Source organism: Triturus cristatus, chromosome 6 (assembly GCF_964204655.1).
Source record: "Triturus cristatus chromosome 6, aTriCri1.1, whole genome shotgun sequence".
In the NCBI taxonomy this organism is placed as follows: Eukaryota; Metazoa; Chordata; class Amphibia; order Caudata; family Salamandridae; genus Triturus; species Triturus cristatus.
Window position 1 is genome coordinate 889,907,986 of NC_140589.1, and position 15,700 is coordinate 889,923,685.

Consider the following 15,700-nt stretch of genomic DNA (forward strand, 5'->3'; position numbering starts at 1 on the left):
AGGTAAAAAAATCATCATTACAACAGGTGCCAGTTCCAAAGGAAAGTGGAAAAGGTGAGGATACCATTGCATTTGCCTCAAGAGCACTTAGGCAATCTGAGGTCAACTTTTCGGTAATCGAAAACGAACCATGAGCAGTGTACTGGACACTAAACAAATTCAAGAACTTTAAATGTGGGACTGTGTTCAAGTTAAGGGCAGACCACAAGCCACTCAAGGAGGTGTTTACAAAAAAGGGCTAGAGGCAAATTCCAATAGAATTAAAAGATGGGCCATTAATCTACAAGAATACACGTTTGACGTAGAATATATCCGTAGTACACGTAACTTTGCAGCTGATTGCTTGTCCCAGTTGGTTGATGACACGGAAAAGGTAGAGAAAGTCTGTGACAACTAAAGTGAGGATATAGAATTACACTAAGAAAATGTGTGTGTAATCACCAAAGGGGTGGTTGAGGAGGAAAACTGAAAAAGATAGAAAAAGATCTCATTTTAAGTAAAGTATAAGATTTGTTAATCTAGGGTTGAGATGGTATAGAAAAGAAAGTAGAGCGGCTGAGGACATATTGGATGTTCAGAGAAAAATTATCAGAAGTAGATGGATGCTTCTTCAGAGGCACAAAATTAATAACTCCTGAAACTTTCAGGAGAAAACTGATTGACATAGCACACAAAGGCCATCTGGGGATAACCAAAACCAAACAAAGGTTAAGGTTAGACTTTTGGTGGCCTGGTGTGGATGTACTGGTGGAAAGAGAGATAAGGAATTGCATAGCGTGCTCCACCCGTGATAAGGTAGCAAAATTACACACTCCAGCCATGCATTGTCACACCCTACCTGAAGGTCCTTGGACGGATGTACCAATGGATATCATTAAGCCACTGACGGGAGAGAGGAATTCCCCATACATTCAAGTTTTAGTCGACTTGTATTCAAGATGACCAGAAATTATATTTGTCACTGACATCAGCTCGACTTCAGTTATAAACTTCTTGGTGGGGTCTTCTTACAAGAGGGACTACTCGACACCCTTTTAATTAACAATGGTGTTCAGTTTTGCTCACGAAAAATGAAGGAATTTATGCAATGTAATGGAATAACACACAAACTTAGTGCCCCGTATCACCCAGAAACCAATGGGGTAGTAGAATGATTTAACAAAACACTCAAAGTATTCAGCTGGCAAGATCTAATGGGTTGAGCTGAAATGAGGAGGTGCGGAGGCGAATAAAGGCTTATTGCTTAACTTTTTATCAGTCAACAGGTATGACTCCCTTCGAGTTGTTAAAGAAAAGGAAGACCACATTTAGACTGGTACCTGGGTGGATGAAATGGCACAAAGGCTGGGTGAGGGTTGATGTAGGCCAACAGTGTAGGCAAACAGATTTGGAGTTGAAGGCAGCCCGCAAAGAGAGGTTTGGTAAATTGCATAAGACCTAGGTTATCTAATTTAAAGTGGGTGATTGGGTAAGAGTGAAAGCTCCTACTGGTAACAAACAATGTTCAAAATTTACTGAACCCATGAAAGTCATAAACTTCTTTTGCAATGCGGTCAAAGCACAGGAAGACAGAATATGGAATATGGGGAAGGTGGTGAAACGTTACTGGCCTGGACACAATGGGGAGACGTGAAAATAACAGTGAAGCAAGGCCAGATAGTGGACATACGAATGACAGTCCTGTGATACAAAAGGGGGAAAACACTGTGTTTCGAGTGAAATCAAGTGTACGGGAGTCTCGACCCCAAGTTTCTTAAAAGTTTACTTAGTCAATAATACTGCAACTGTTATTACATTGTTAACTTCCCCTTATCTTTGGAAGTGTCATGTGGAACTCATGTCTAATTTTAACCCTGTGCACCCATGAATGAAAATCCTTTCCTAGCTTATTTTTATTTTTCACGTGTCCTTTTCAAATACATTATTCACTGTTTGGTGATTCCATGCTTTCTGGAATAGGAATCTGAGAAAAATATCTTACGTTAAAAAAGGGAAATCTGTGGTTTCTGACCGTCACCCATGTCGATTGCACTGTCGAAAATACCAGAACATTGTAGAATAGACTAGAACAATGGAACCTTGCGGTCACAAAGTTCTACGATGTAGATTGAAGAGCCTGTGCACTCTGGAATTGTTAGTTGGTGTGCTTTGGCTGCAGTGTATGCAATAAACCTGATGCTTCTCTTCACTCTCTGTTCTGCTTATTGAGTAGGCTTGGAAAACTTATACAACTTGATGTCCAATGCAATGTCTTGCATTGGACAGCAAGTTTTTAAGTATTCTAATCTCGCGAGTAAGAGGTATGAATATATTGTGATAAAGGCAGAGCCATCTGTCTACATAAGTAATTACACTAATAACCATTTCTGTAGCAGTTACTAATAAGTCCTTTTTACATCCAAAGAAACCTTACTAGCAATGTTAGAATAACCAATGATTCAGAAAAAAAGAGCATGCAGCTCCTTGATACTGTTCATTGAGCAACACTATAAGGATTATAGTTTTGTGACCTGCAAGTAAGAAAAGGATCTCTGCAGCAAAAACAGCAACCCACTGAGCTGTCTATATAAAATAAAAATCCTTGGCCCAATTGTGCTTTTCTCCAGGCACATGAATCATCTGTGCTATTTTAGGATGAGTCAAACCTGTGCCTAGACTGCATCCAGATTTCTCAGCAAGTGCATTAACCACCAGGGTTATCTTACCGTTATTATATGCTGGAAACTGCTATGCACGCAATATTCTCTGCAGCTGGTAACAATAAGCTGTGCAATATTTTAAAATGCAGTCTGTGACCAATTAAGGAAGCATGCATAGATTTACTATCACATTTGTCCTTGTTGCTAATTTCTTTGTGGGAAATAATTGTTTATGTTGGCTGTCAGACTCCGCCTCTGTGACTCCACCCCTTTCTGCTGCCACCACTTGATCCATCATTTAGGCAACCCCATTGTACTTTTTATGTCCAGCGCTGCATAGACCACCTAAATCAGCACATGCTCTGAGTAGACTGCGGTCCATTATTATTTGTAATATATTCTGTTAAACAGTAGACAAGGACCCCTACTGCATCATAATTAAACAACAAAAACTACTGCTGCCTCCACCTCCCTTTGCCCCACTTGCGACCTGGGAAGAGTCGATGGGCAACTGCCATCAAACTGTATCGATGTAGTCAAGTGAACGCTGCGTTTCACTGGCCCTGTGCACATCATTTGCCCTGTAATCCATTTGTGACCTATCTGGTTTAACATGACATCGATGTAAGAGTGATGAGCATCCTCATCCAGGGATGTGTCATAGCTGAGTGTCTAGAATACATTTCTGACTCTTAAATATTGAGGCAAGGCCCCCTACAAGTTCGTAATAGCGAATCAAGAGATCATTTCCCACTACATAGGCTAGCAGCCCAATTTACCAAGATATTCTGGGAGGCAGCCATTGCAGCAGGGTTGTCCATAGATTACCCTGGCGTCGGTCACTGAAATGGTACATCGCATGTTCATTACAAGCACTTCCCCCTTCAGTCCCATTTTTAAAATAGTACAAGAGGGTGAGTCCTGGTGACACACTGTAATGTGCAGCTTGAAGGTACTCTTTAATTAGAAATTTGGAAACAGCACACAGGCAATTATTTGCTGCTGCAGTAAGCCCTTGGGTCAATTTTATCGCATGTATGGAAACGGGACCTGAACAGGTTTTTTTAAGGAACTTGCTAAATAAGTGGCTGTGCTCTACATGTACATCATGGGTTCATATACATCATTACAAAGAGCAAGATGTTGGCTGGGGAAGTAGGCACACACAACTTTAACAATACAAACAGTAGATGTCTGTATAAGTCCGTCCGTAGATGTCCATGTATTGTTTGGAGCTCTGGAGGAGGGAGAGCCACCTGATCTTCCTGCATCAGAAAGAAGCTTTTCCAAATAGGAATTGAGAGGATTCTCTGAGCACTCAAAAAATTGTTCAGGTGTTGAGGTTGTGGTATCAACTGTTCTTTATTGGAGTATCCAAATGTTTGCCTTTATGCCTTTATGCTAGGACTTCACATTTCCCAACACGTTTCGTCTTTCGCTGTAATCATGACTGCAGACTTCATCAGTGCATGTATTGTATTCTTTCAGTTTATCTTCTTCTCTATAATTATAGCGGAATACCATAGGTTCGATCAGAGTAGTCTTAAAAAAGTGTGTGATGAATTCGTGATAACCCCAGTAATCTTGTGTGAAAACTGGGTTCAAGTGGTGATGCAGGCTTGAAATCTCTGGGAGCTTACGGCCCCGTAGAGTGTTGAGTCTTTGGCGAGTGCTCGGAGAATCCTCTCAAATTCAGATACATCATGACATGGTTGCTTACGGGCTTTATAATTCATAATACGTATAGAGAAACAGTACTGCGAGTCTTACAGTGATTTTCACAGGAAAAAGTAGTCTGTCACTAGACGTAGATGCAGTGCTTAATTTGAGCTGGTGGTTTCCGGTTCTCAGCACCGGCACTTAATAATCAAAACTGGCGCTTTTAATGAGCACTAGTTAAGGAAACATTCATTTCTGGTAGACACGGGGAGATTAAGTGATTTGCACAGAATCACAGGATATTGAGCTGACGCTGAGACTCGATCCTGGTTCCCCAGCTCTGAAGTCTGCAGCTCTGGCCATTACGCCACATCCTCTCCCCACTTTCATGTTTAGTGATTGGTTCTGTTTTAGGCGGTGCTAACAGGAGAAATGAGCTGGGGCAAGCTACCTCCAGATGAGAGCCCCGACACTTATATTTTTACAAATTAACTACTGCGTAAGTGAAAGTTAGGATGCCATACAGGTCGTTTAATTTGTGGGACTTAGGCATGCATAGGAACTCAGGGAGTGGCCTTTTATATATTTTCTTCCAGTGGTAATTTCACAAAAGAGTTCATGTGTCTGGTCAGTCCAAGCTCCGTGTCCTTAATGGGAGAAATAGGAGGGTTCATTTTGGATGAGAGTCTGCAAGCACAAAGGACCTCATTTAGAGGTGGTTATAAAGGTAAGATGAACAATAAACTGGATGTAATGCATCTCATGGCAGAAGTGAAATTTATGCTGAGTTGGAGTTTTCAGTAAATCTGCCACACATGCTGTTCTGCCACAAAATGTGCTGCATGCAGAACATAACATATGCCAAGAAGTTGGCAGATGTTGTTCCAAAAAGTCATCCATTCAGACATAGAGTCCATGCAACAAAACAGACACCATCATTGTCAACCCGTATTGTCAAACCTATAGGTCTGGCATTGGCTGCCAGCATTTTGAATTTGTCAATGTTTGTTTTCTTTTATTATGGTTTTAGTAAAACTTTAATTTTGATGAGCTGCTGGGCACACACAATATAAAAAATAAACGTTGCCTCTCAAAACATACTTTGCCACAGTTGTCCCTGGTACTGAGGGGAACTACTTTGTGTGGATGTGCTCTTTATTAAAAGATTATGTGCAATTAAGTTAGCTAATGGCTGAATTCCCATTGCCCCATCCTGAATGCTGTAGTGGGCAGAGGAAAAATGTGAATGACACAACAGCATACCAATGGATGAAGATGGCTGGCTGAATGAGACACCAAAGGTCCAGATATCGCTAACACTTTACTAGTGTTAACCCATTCACACCAAATAATGAAAAGCATGGTTTGATTTCTAACTTTCTGCCAAATTTGGTGCAATTCCGTTGAGCAGTTTATTTCTGTATTGCTTCCCAAATTGTCCTATGGGAATTAACATGGGACATCAATATCTGGGGCCCTCTTTTTCTTGACCCCTGCTTGAGGGATCAGCCCGAACCTTTCCAGGAAGAAGCTGAGTGGGATAACCTTTTTTGTTTGCAAAGTGTCATAAAGATTTGTCAAATGATGCCAAAGTTGCTAGCAAAACAAAAATCACTCTTTCTATGAAAACTCTGAGCTAACTATAACTATACAGTGGTCTAGAGGTCTTAGCTGACAGCAGACCTAAAAACGACCTCATTTTCTAGACGTGTATTAGAACATAAATGACACATTGAAGGAAATAAGGTGGTTTGGCATGTGTTGACATTCTCATAAAACTATTTATTATGCTCATGAAGTGCATAAAGATACTTTCATAAAAGCCAAAATGATACAAGGAATACTGATGCATTCCCTTAGGAATTTGGAACAGAGTTTTCCTTTCCAATTTGAATCCCATGAACAATCACTATGTTCAGAATTTATCTGCTCTCAGGACATGTTCAGCCCATTCATCTACATTTGAAATGGAATGGTCCATCCCACATTCATTCATTCCATACACACAGTAGCAGATCAAACTAATTACTGGAAGCCACAAAGCAATGTATGTACAGTATTTGCTCTACAGGAAGGGTATGGTGTACAGTACATAGTACAGCATGGGTTTGGCCCAGTTTATATTACAGGAAAGAGGATATGCTGAGGAGAGGAGGGTTGGAATATACATTTGAGACAATAATAGAGGGCAGGCTGTACAGTTTTCCAAAATGTGTACTTGAAGCACCTTACATTTTGAGGCATTGGGAGATGAATGTGACTAGAATCAAATCATTTGCTGGCCAAGTTCAGAAGGAGGCTTTTGAATTCAGTTCTCCAGATGCAACATATCTTCTAGAAGACATTGACCATTGTTTCAACTTCTGTGAATGAGCCTAGATGGAAAGGGCATTTGGTATTCCCTCTATTGCTGGCAAGCCTCTAAATCAGACCCATTAGATATAGGAAATGAGAGCGGAGAAAGGGGATCAGTTCCTAAGGAGTTTTGTTGTTGATTTTGCTCACTGTACACACTGTTGGGGAATTAGCACCACTGTTGAAGATTATCCAAGTGGAAATACTGCTGCTGCACTACAGTGGTGGACATATCTAAATATGGCAAGTGTTGCTCCACCGATGAGGCAGAGATTCAGTTTTAGCCAGTGGAGGTGGGGATACTTCTTCGGGCCACTATCTAAATCAAGCCCAAAGTGTTATGTAATGCCTGTATTAATGATCAGAAGTACTCACAAACTGATTGATTTTGGTAGATAAACAGAGCCAACCTGTGTCCAGGAACGTTTCCTGAGGACCAGATAGCCACAGTCCAACTCCCTGGTCCGACATAAGCGATTACGATCACGGTGCCATTCTAGGATTATATACCAGCTAGAGCATATACCCCAACTCCTTCCCTCCTATTTACCATGACTGTTGTCAGGAGGGTATGGCAGCACTTGAAGGAGCTCTTTCAAGTCCACCAGGTCCGCCACCATTTTACTATCCATCCTCTTTCTAAACCCAGAGAGTGCACTAGAATGGTCCTATTCTCACAATAGGATCAGTACAGAATGTTCCGGATATCTAAGCTATATCAAAGTGTTGTCTGCATAGATTGATACTACATACCTAAACACACCAATTTTTATGCTACATTCCGCCTGTCAGTTTCGCTGCCTACCTGCCAATGGCTCTTTGGTGAGTACAAATACGAGTGGTGAGAGGACACATCACAGATTGAAGACCCTCTCTGTGGTCTGGCTGTCAGTCACTATACCCCCAGTCTAGACTTTGATCGATGACTTTGCGTAAAACATTAGAATCCACACCATAAAGGGCTGTCATGCCTTGCAATATAGACATCATCTATTGCCACCTAACTGTATTAAGCCCCTTTTCAATGTTGAATTCTGCCACTTTATAGTCCCCCGCCCTCCGTTTTGAGTTGGTGTAAGACATGTGACAACCTTCTGGGATTAGCTATTTTGTTTCTGTGAGGGATGATCCTGTTGCAGTCTGGATGCTCTGCATACGATTTTAAAGTGAGTATCTCACCAGTGGAGTACTCACCTCTCTTGCTGGATATAACCCTGCCACAGAGTTTCAGTCCCTTGAACATTACTGACTGTTGTCACCATGTCCATGCAATAACACAACTAATGATTGAGAGCAGTCGATTGGTAGTCAAGAAATTCTTATCCATCTTCCTATGCACCGTTTTAGGGTATTCACCTCTCTGCGTCAGAATGGTTTTGGAAGGTCAGCCTGTGGTCTGAAAGGAGGCATAGCCATTGCTAACATCCGAACAATACAAGTGTCAGGTTACACCTTCCAGATTCCTTGGGGTTGTGCTGATGCTCAAAGGGGTCCACCTCTCGACTGCCCCAAGTCCGGAATGTATATAAACACGGACTAGTGGGATAGTCAAGCGAGGGAAGGAAAGGGTAGGGACAGCGTGAAGGGAGACCTGAGGAGGATACAATAAACACACCGTCAATACCCAGCTGGCATTTCATACAACTCAAACAGATGAAGAATACCATATAAGCAACTGCAATAGTGGTAAAACACTACCTGCAAATAAAAGAGTAAGAGAGCGCTCCCAGAAGAGTGAAGAGTGTGGTTGCAAACCTCCAGCATGGAACTAGTGGGAAAAGAGAACACACAATGAAACCAGTTCCTGCATCAAGGTAAAAGTTCCCCCACAGTAAACAAGAGAGTAGTGCTCCCCCCCCCCACCTACCCAAGGGTACATGTGGATCAGTTTGATATGCAATGCAACAGCTTCCTGCACACCCTCAGAAGTCTCTCTCCTAGGAAATAATATATAAAGACAGCCAAACGTGAATAAATAATGAACGGCAGAAGTACAATAACACCTTGTACAATGCCGAAAATACTGCAGAAATGGCTAGTACAGGGACCACGAGACCTCAAGGGAATACAGTTACTTCACTGAGGAATATCCCTCTTGGTATATTAACCAGTAATAGTTCTGCCAATATTATCACCAGATTAGAAGCAACAGCAACCCAAGTCTGTAGAGTTACGGTATGTCTATGCTATCTCTACATCAATACTGCTATGAGCAGTTCCTCTGCATACCTTCTTCCCTTCTTACCGCGAACCGCCTTGTCCAGCTGAAGAAGAAGGGTACCGGCTCCCTGCATGAGACCCCAGCGGAAGTCGGGTCTCTCCAACAGAGAGCTAGGTGTAGAATGCCAAAGGATACTCGCCGGGCGCTCCTCTGCAATGAGAACAAGGGTCTATCTCTTCCAACAGAGGAGCGTGAAGAAAACCAAAGTACCAAGGGGCGCCAACGCGCTCATCTGCAAGAAACCGCTAAGGAGCGGTCTCGCCAACAGAGGAGCGAACGAGGCACACTCGGGGAAGGAAACAAAGAGCCCGGACCACCAGGAACGGAAACCACGGTAATCCGAAAGGTGCAAGTCGAACGCTTACCGCCGCTAACCTGGAGATCCAGAAAGAAACGCAGACATGGCCATCCGCAAGGAATAATCGGCAGGGTCCGATCTTCCTGCTTGGGCTATATCCGGTTGCAGCGTCGCGTCCGAGTCACGTGGGGTGTGACTCATGTAATGCATGCCAGGTAATGTAGTTCAGAAGGGTCAGGTTACTTCCTGATACACCCTTCTCGGTGCAGTTAGTGCGTAACCGGCTGCTAGGGCCTGACAACACGCGTGTTGTTCGCCTATTCTCGCTCCTGTGTAAAGCTGTGGCTTAAGAGGATTGAAGAGCTGCAACAGGGACTTGATTGTCTGAAGGACTGCCTGAGAAGAATGAACAATCCTTGGTGATGTTATGGGATGGCTGCCATCACCACACAACCAAAACTGAGAGAATACTGGGGGATATTTATTACTAAGTGACCAAACTGAACTTTGAGCATGATACAACCGACCCCTTTCGCAGCCTCAAAATGCAAGTGTCAAACTGCTTCTGAGTGGCTGGTTGGATTCGCCAACCTACCTCTATATGAGAATAGCAGCTGGCCCTGTCAGCAGTGAAAACATGCAATGATGTCATAATTATAGGATGTCATCCCATGAGTCAAGTCCAGACTCGAAGATCTACAGAAAAGATTAGTATTGCTGTTATGCCGAGGGAAATAGAGAGAAAGATGAACCTGGGTACTGAGAACCTGTCTTATCCTTTGAAGAGCCCATTCACCAGCAACACAAGGGAGGCTTTCTGCCTGGAGTGCCGCAGAGACCGTAGACTTACACCGGTACACAGTGTAACTCCAAGAGCAACATCACTGACAGTGGAGCTTGGGCCACCTACTGCTGGAGGTGTGCAGACCATGATATTGTAGACCTTGTTCCACCAACCAGGTAGTTTTCCTGTGGCCAGTCGGTCCACTTGACCATGAAGGTCAGACCCTGTCCCTAATGTTGAGCTGACCCCCACATCTTCTTGATGGAAGATTGTGTGCATACGCTCTTGACGACTGTGGCGGCAGGCCTATTGAAATGACCAGGAACGGTGATGACAGCTGTTAGCTCTCTGCCCCAAGTCGAGGACTCTGAGCATGTTTACTTGAGCTCCCCATAGCTGCACCACACACACATGCATAAATGCCAAGTTGCACAGTGCCACTGTGTGACACACAATATCGTCTCCCATCACATGGTCTCCCGGTGAGGTGCCGATAACACTAGTGGCAGGGAAGAAGAGCTGAAAACCACTATATATAGTGGTTTTCCAGTTAGTTTTATGAGGATTTGAACTGGAAACGTCTGTTAAGGGGTGTGAAAACACTCCAGGACATTGGCACCAGCTTCAGCAAGCTTTTTGTTGTGGGAGGAGGGGGCTTGGGACTGGGTGGGGTATAAAAGTGCCTTATAGGTACTTCTTGCACGAGGCCCCGCCCCCTTCAAAACCCCGCCCCTCCTTACACGGTGAGATTGTTCTTCAAGTTGGCAGGTATGCACATGTGCCTCCAATCATAAAGTCAATTGGAATTTGCAAAGCACTTGCAGAGAGCTCTAACTTTCTCCTGCATTCTAGACATCGCTTCTGTGCAACACTGTCAGTATGCTTGAAGCGGCACCCAGAGATTATATTATTCCATTGTGCCCCATTTTCATACCTGGGGGAACCAGATTGCCCATTTTACATGTTTTGAAAGTAACTTCGTGTGAGCCTAAGGAAAGATATTATTATTGTGTTGTTGTACCTTTAATTTTGAATTTAAGCCTTTTACATTTTTTAATCAGTGGTCATTATGTTCATTCGCCACCATTCTAATAGTAACTGTATCTGAGTATTTTGCTCCACTCTGAGTAAGCCTTGACTACTCACCTTCTCTACCTCTAAGTGTTCAAAGCCTGATAAAGGAGGTTTCTTGGCATTCAGTGACCAGGCAGTGATTTCTGGTGCCTGGGATCTCAACACCAGTGATCTTTCAGAACTGCGAGCAAATCAGGTAAGTTATTGATTAGCTTTTTATACATTAGTAAGATCGCTTTTTTGGACAGATGTTCCTCGAGGAGTCTACACTCCAGAGGAGATGACTCCGGGAGCTCAGTTCCCTTGGAAACTGCCGACTTTATAGCATGGCGGATCTGCAAATATCTGAAGTATTCCGTCTTAGCCAGATCATATGTTTTCTGTAGGTGTTCAAATGAGATCATTCTGTTACTCGTGTATAGATCTCCCAACCTGGAAATACCAATTAAGTCCCATTGAGTGAAGCCCTGTTGTCCATAATTGATGTGATTCCCAAAGAGGTGTGGCTCTGGTGAGTTTATTTTTCCATCTTAGTCTGGAGAGGGTCACATGCCACTGACGGGTAATCACCGCTGTGGGACCCTCAAGCGTGAGTCTTCATGGGTCAGTGTAAAGTGCATGGAGATACCCTCTCGGTTGCATTACCAGTCTATTCATCTGGTACGCTGGTTCTGTTAACGGCTAACTGACCAATTGATTAATGGTTGCAATTTGGGCTGCCCTATAGTACATCTGGATATGTTGCATTGCAATGCCATCATCGTACCATCCACGGGTCGGTTTGTTAAGTGCGATCTTCGGCGAGCCACCATCCCACAACCGTGAACATACCTCACTGTTTATTGAGCTGAAATATGCATTTTGAACCAGAAAGGGCATATTCTGCAGTACGTATTAAAATCTTGGCAGGGCCATCATTTTAAACAGTGCCGCCCTGCCGAGAAGTGAAAGCGGAAGGACTCGCCAGTGGCGTACATCACCCCTGAGTCGCTCCAGAGGAGGCAGGAGATTGCTGGCATGAAACCGAACCGGATCAGTTGTAACAAAGATGCAAAAAAAGTTCACAATTGACGAGAAGAAACAATTGCTAATAGAAAAGGAATTAAGAATGAAAGGAAGGAAAGGTGAGAGGAAGAAAGGATGAAAAAAGTTAGGACGAGTGATAGAACGGATGAGCGGGTGAATGAATAAGAGGGTGGATGAATGAGTAGGGAAACATCATTTACAACACATGCAATACATCGCATGCCATTACAACGCAAGTCATTACAACAGCACGTTGTTACATTGCATGCAATTACAACACTGTTGTTACAACGACTTGCTGTAAGGGCAGAAGGTGTTCGATTTGATGGATTTCCAATCCAACACCTTCCCTACTGTTGCACATACTGGAGTTTGGAATAGTAAATTATACTATTCCAAACTCCAGTGCCCCCCCTACAGCAAGACGTTGTAACGACTTGCGTTGTAATGGCATGCGATGTAACAGTGCGTTGTTGTAACGACTTACGTTGTAATGGCATGCGTAGAAAACGCATGCGTTGTAACAAGTGCTATTCAATGAGTAGGTTGATGGATAGGGGAATGGAGAAGTGGATGGACGGGTGAAAGGATTGCAGAGAAAATGGAAATCTGAAAGGGTGATGGATGGACTGGTAAAAAAGGGCAGAGTAAATGGAAATCTGAGGGGATCAATGGAAAAAAGAAACAATTGATGGATGAAAGACTTTACAGATGGATGTGTTAGTCAAAGTATACACGTATGGATATATGCATAGATGGCAAATGTGTGAATCGATAGAATGGTGATTAATTAATTAATGGATGGATGACATAAAATTAAGGTGAAATGATGGATAGCAGAGGGTGGATGGAAGGGTGAAAGGATGAATAAATGAATAGATGCTTGGATAGAAGAGACAAGGAAGCGCTTCTAGGAAGGTTTGAACTCTATTTCTGCACTTGCTTGATACCATTAGAGCTTTTGTTCAGAGTGGGGGGTATTTTAATTTTCTGGCTACTCCCCTGTCTGGTGCCTGAGATTCCTGTTGGACTTGGCCCTTTTTGATGGGTCATCCCTGAACTTTATGCCTTCCTCCTGGTATTTCTTCTGACCTGGTGTTGGTGGTTTTAGTACTCTGAGCACTTTATCACTTCTGTCCAGTGTAAAGTGCATGTGCTCTCTATGGTAAAACGTGGTAAGATTGGTCTACACCTGTTTGGCGTATTTAATTTACCTATCCGTCCCTTGTAAAGTGTATCTCGGATACCCAGGGCCAGTAAATTAAATGCTACTGGTGGGCTTGCAGCACTGCTTGCGCCATCCACCAAAGTAGCTAAGGCCTAATGTGGTTTCCTAAGTTCCCTATAGCCATTAGCTACTGGTTGTTTTGTTTTCACGGTCTGTGAGTTGTGATATGACAGTGGCCCGATTGGCCCTGTAATGTATATAATCCCCTGTAAAGTCATACCTAGTGCCAGGCAGTACAGTACATATATGTGAATGTGTACTAATGTGTTTTATGCATAATACAAAGGTATTTATATAGAACCTTGTGTGGAGTTTATTTTGTGATGTGCTAAGTGTGTCGCTGCTGTGTGAGTATGTTGCACAAATACTTTACACATTGCCTCTGGGATAATCCTGACTGCTCGTGCCAAACTACCAAGGGGGTGAGCAGGGGTTATCTTCAGTATGTAACTCCCTTGCCCTGACTAGAGTGGTGATTTCTGCCTGGCTTAGGCGCATGCCGTAGCCAATCAGAAATCCCATTTTTAACAGTCCATTGATAACAACTATACTTATTATAAAGATTGCTCTGTTGCCACTGAGTTCCCTCAACCAAACAGAAGTGGCCTGACAGACAAACCAAATACACCTTTTGACATCCCTAGAATATAATGGAAAATGTATTTTTGTTTCACGTTTCAGAAACTGCTTGTAACCGGGGCAGTGGACTGCAGTTTGAGAGGCTGGGACCTGAGAACTGTACGACAGCCTGTCTTTGAGCTGCGTGGACACTCCTACGCTGTCCGAAGAGCAAAAGTAAATTATTTTGTTTCACAAGTGTTATCTTTTTAACTGTGCTTTGTTTGGTTATCTGTTGATGGTTCTTGGAGAAAATAGTTGCTATGTGACAAGACGAATATATTCTCTCCATTGTTGTGTCTTTTAAAAACAGGTATAGCTACCTAAGCTTGTGATTGATGTGCAACATGTATTTCCTTAATCTATTTCATTTTTTGTTTATTTTTAACACAAGCCTCTCTTTTTTTACCCTTTATGCTGGATTCTTCTCCTCTGCTCTTAAGTTTTGCTTATTCTTGCATGGCCAGACTTGTGGAATGTCCAGGATGCAAAATGGGGAGTCACAGCTCATTTTTGCCCTGCACAAAAAGGTGATGGCCATCATTCCTGGGCGTATGCATCACCCCACTGCACTTCCTTCCCCTACATGTGCCTGTTGAATTTCTACTCAGCTCACGTATTCTCCTGATCCGACCATGATGCAGGCATAGAACCCCAGGACGGATGAAGAGGCAGAATAGTGTATGAGATAAAGAAGCACAGATAACAATTACCCTGCCTAAAGGCCACTAACACAAGGGAACCAGAAAAGGGTAAAAGTTGAAAAAGTGGAGGGATTAGTAAATGGTGACAAACTGTCCGATAAAGGAAGCCAAACAGCAAATGCAAAGTTGCCAGTCTGTTTCTCCACTCTTATTCTGAGCTTAAATAGTGCTGCTGCCTATAGTTCCCTGGAAGTGAGAGGCCTAATGTGGAAGAGAGTAAAATAGCTGGTTCACAGCCTGGTTTTCACTTCCACCTCCCACTGGTCAGTTCTCTACCACTTCCAGCCAACTTTATAACCCCTTCTGGGATCTGTAGTCTTCTCTGTCCGTTCCCCTGCACCATATGTCTTTCCCATATAGTTCTTATGTTCCCTTGTCGTGATCAGCAGCAGCCGGTGCAGGTAAGCTCAATGGGGCAGGGCGCTACGGGGGGATGTCGACTGGCGACGTGATAGGGCAAATTACATTAATAAATAACCACTCCTATTCCGTTGTCTGTCGACATCCCCCCTCCAAGTCCCTGCATCGCCCCGCCGCGCTTACCTGCACCGACAGCTGCTGGTCGTGATGTCAGCCTGGCCCTGCCTCACATTCCTGACAGTAATAAAAATGGCTTGCCATTAGGAGTTGGACATGATGGGTTTCCCTGTGAGTTCTACAGAGGTCTTGTTACTTTTTTGGCATGGCCACTTTTGGACCTGTTCGAGGATGCTAGGGTCCTTGAAGGTTACCAGCAGAGATTAGCAAGGATCACATTGAGGTCATACCGAAGCTGGATTATTCCCCAGAAAGATGTGAGTGATACCTACCAATCTCCCGGATAAATATCGAGGCTTAAATCCGACATTTAATTCATACTTACCAAACTAGCTTTAGGCCTAACCTGCCAGTAGGCACAAAATCTGTTGCGCCTTTAATGCATTGTCTATGGGACATAGACTATCTGAGCCTCTTGCTTTGTTACCGATTGACTTTGAGAAGGCCTTCGATAGTGTTTATTTGCACTACCTCCTTGCACTCCTGGGTTGCATTGGCTTCATGTTACGCTTTCTAGTTTACAAATGTATACTCTACACAGGACTTAGAGCCCAGGT

At 43.3% G+C, this 15,700-nt stretch overlaps 1 protein-coding gene across 1 annotated transcript in view; it reads left to right on the plus strand.

Annotated features, from left to right (window-relative positions):
• The window catches only part of PEX7 (peroxisomal biogenesis factor 7), a 1,030,600-nt gene that overhangs the window by 535,860 nt on the left and 479,040 nt on the right, over nucleotides 1–15,700 (plus strand). The window contains exon 7 of the mRNA XM_085611529.1: nucleotides 13,966–14,079. Coding sequence (XP_085467655.1) covers nucleotides 13,966–14,079 — 114 coding nt within the window. The remainder of the gene's footprint in view (nucleotides 1–13,965; nucleotides 14,080–15,700) is intronic.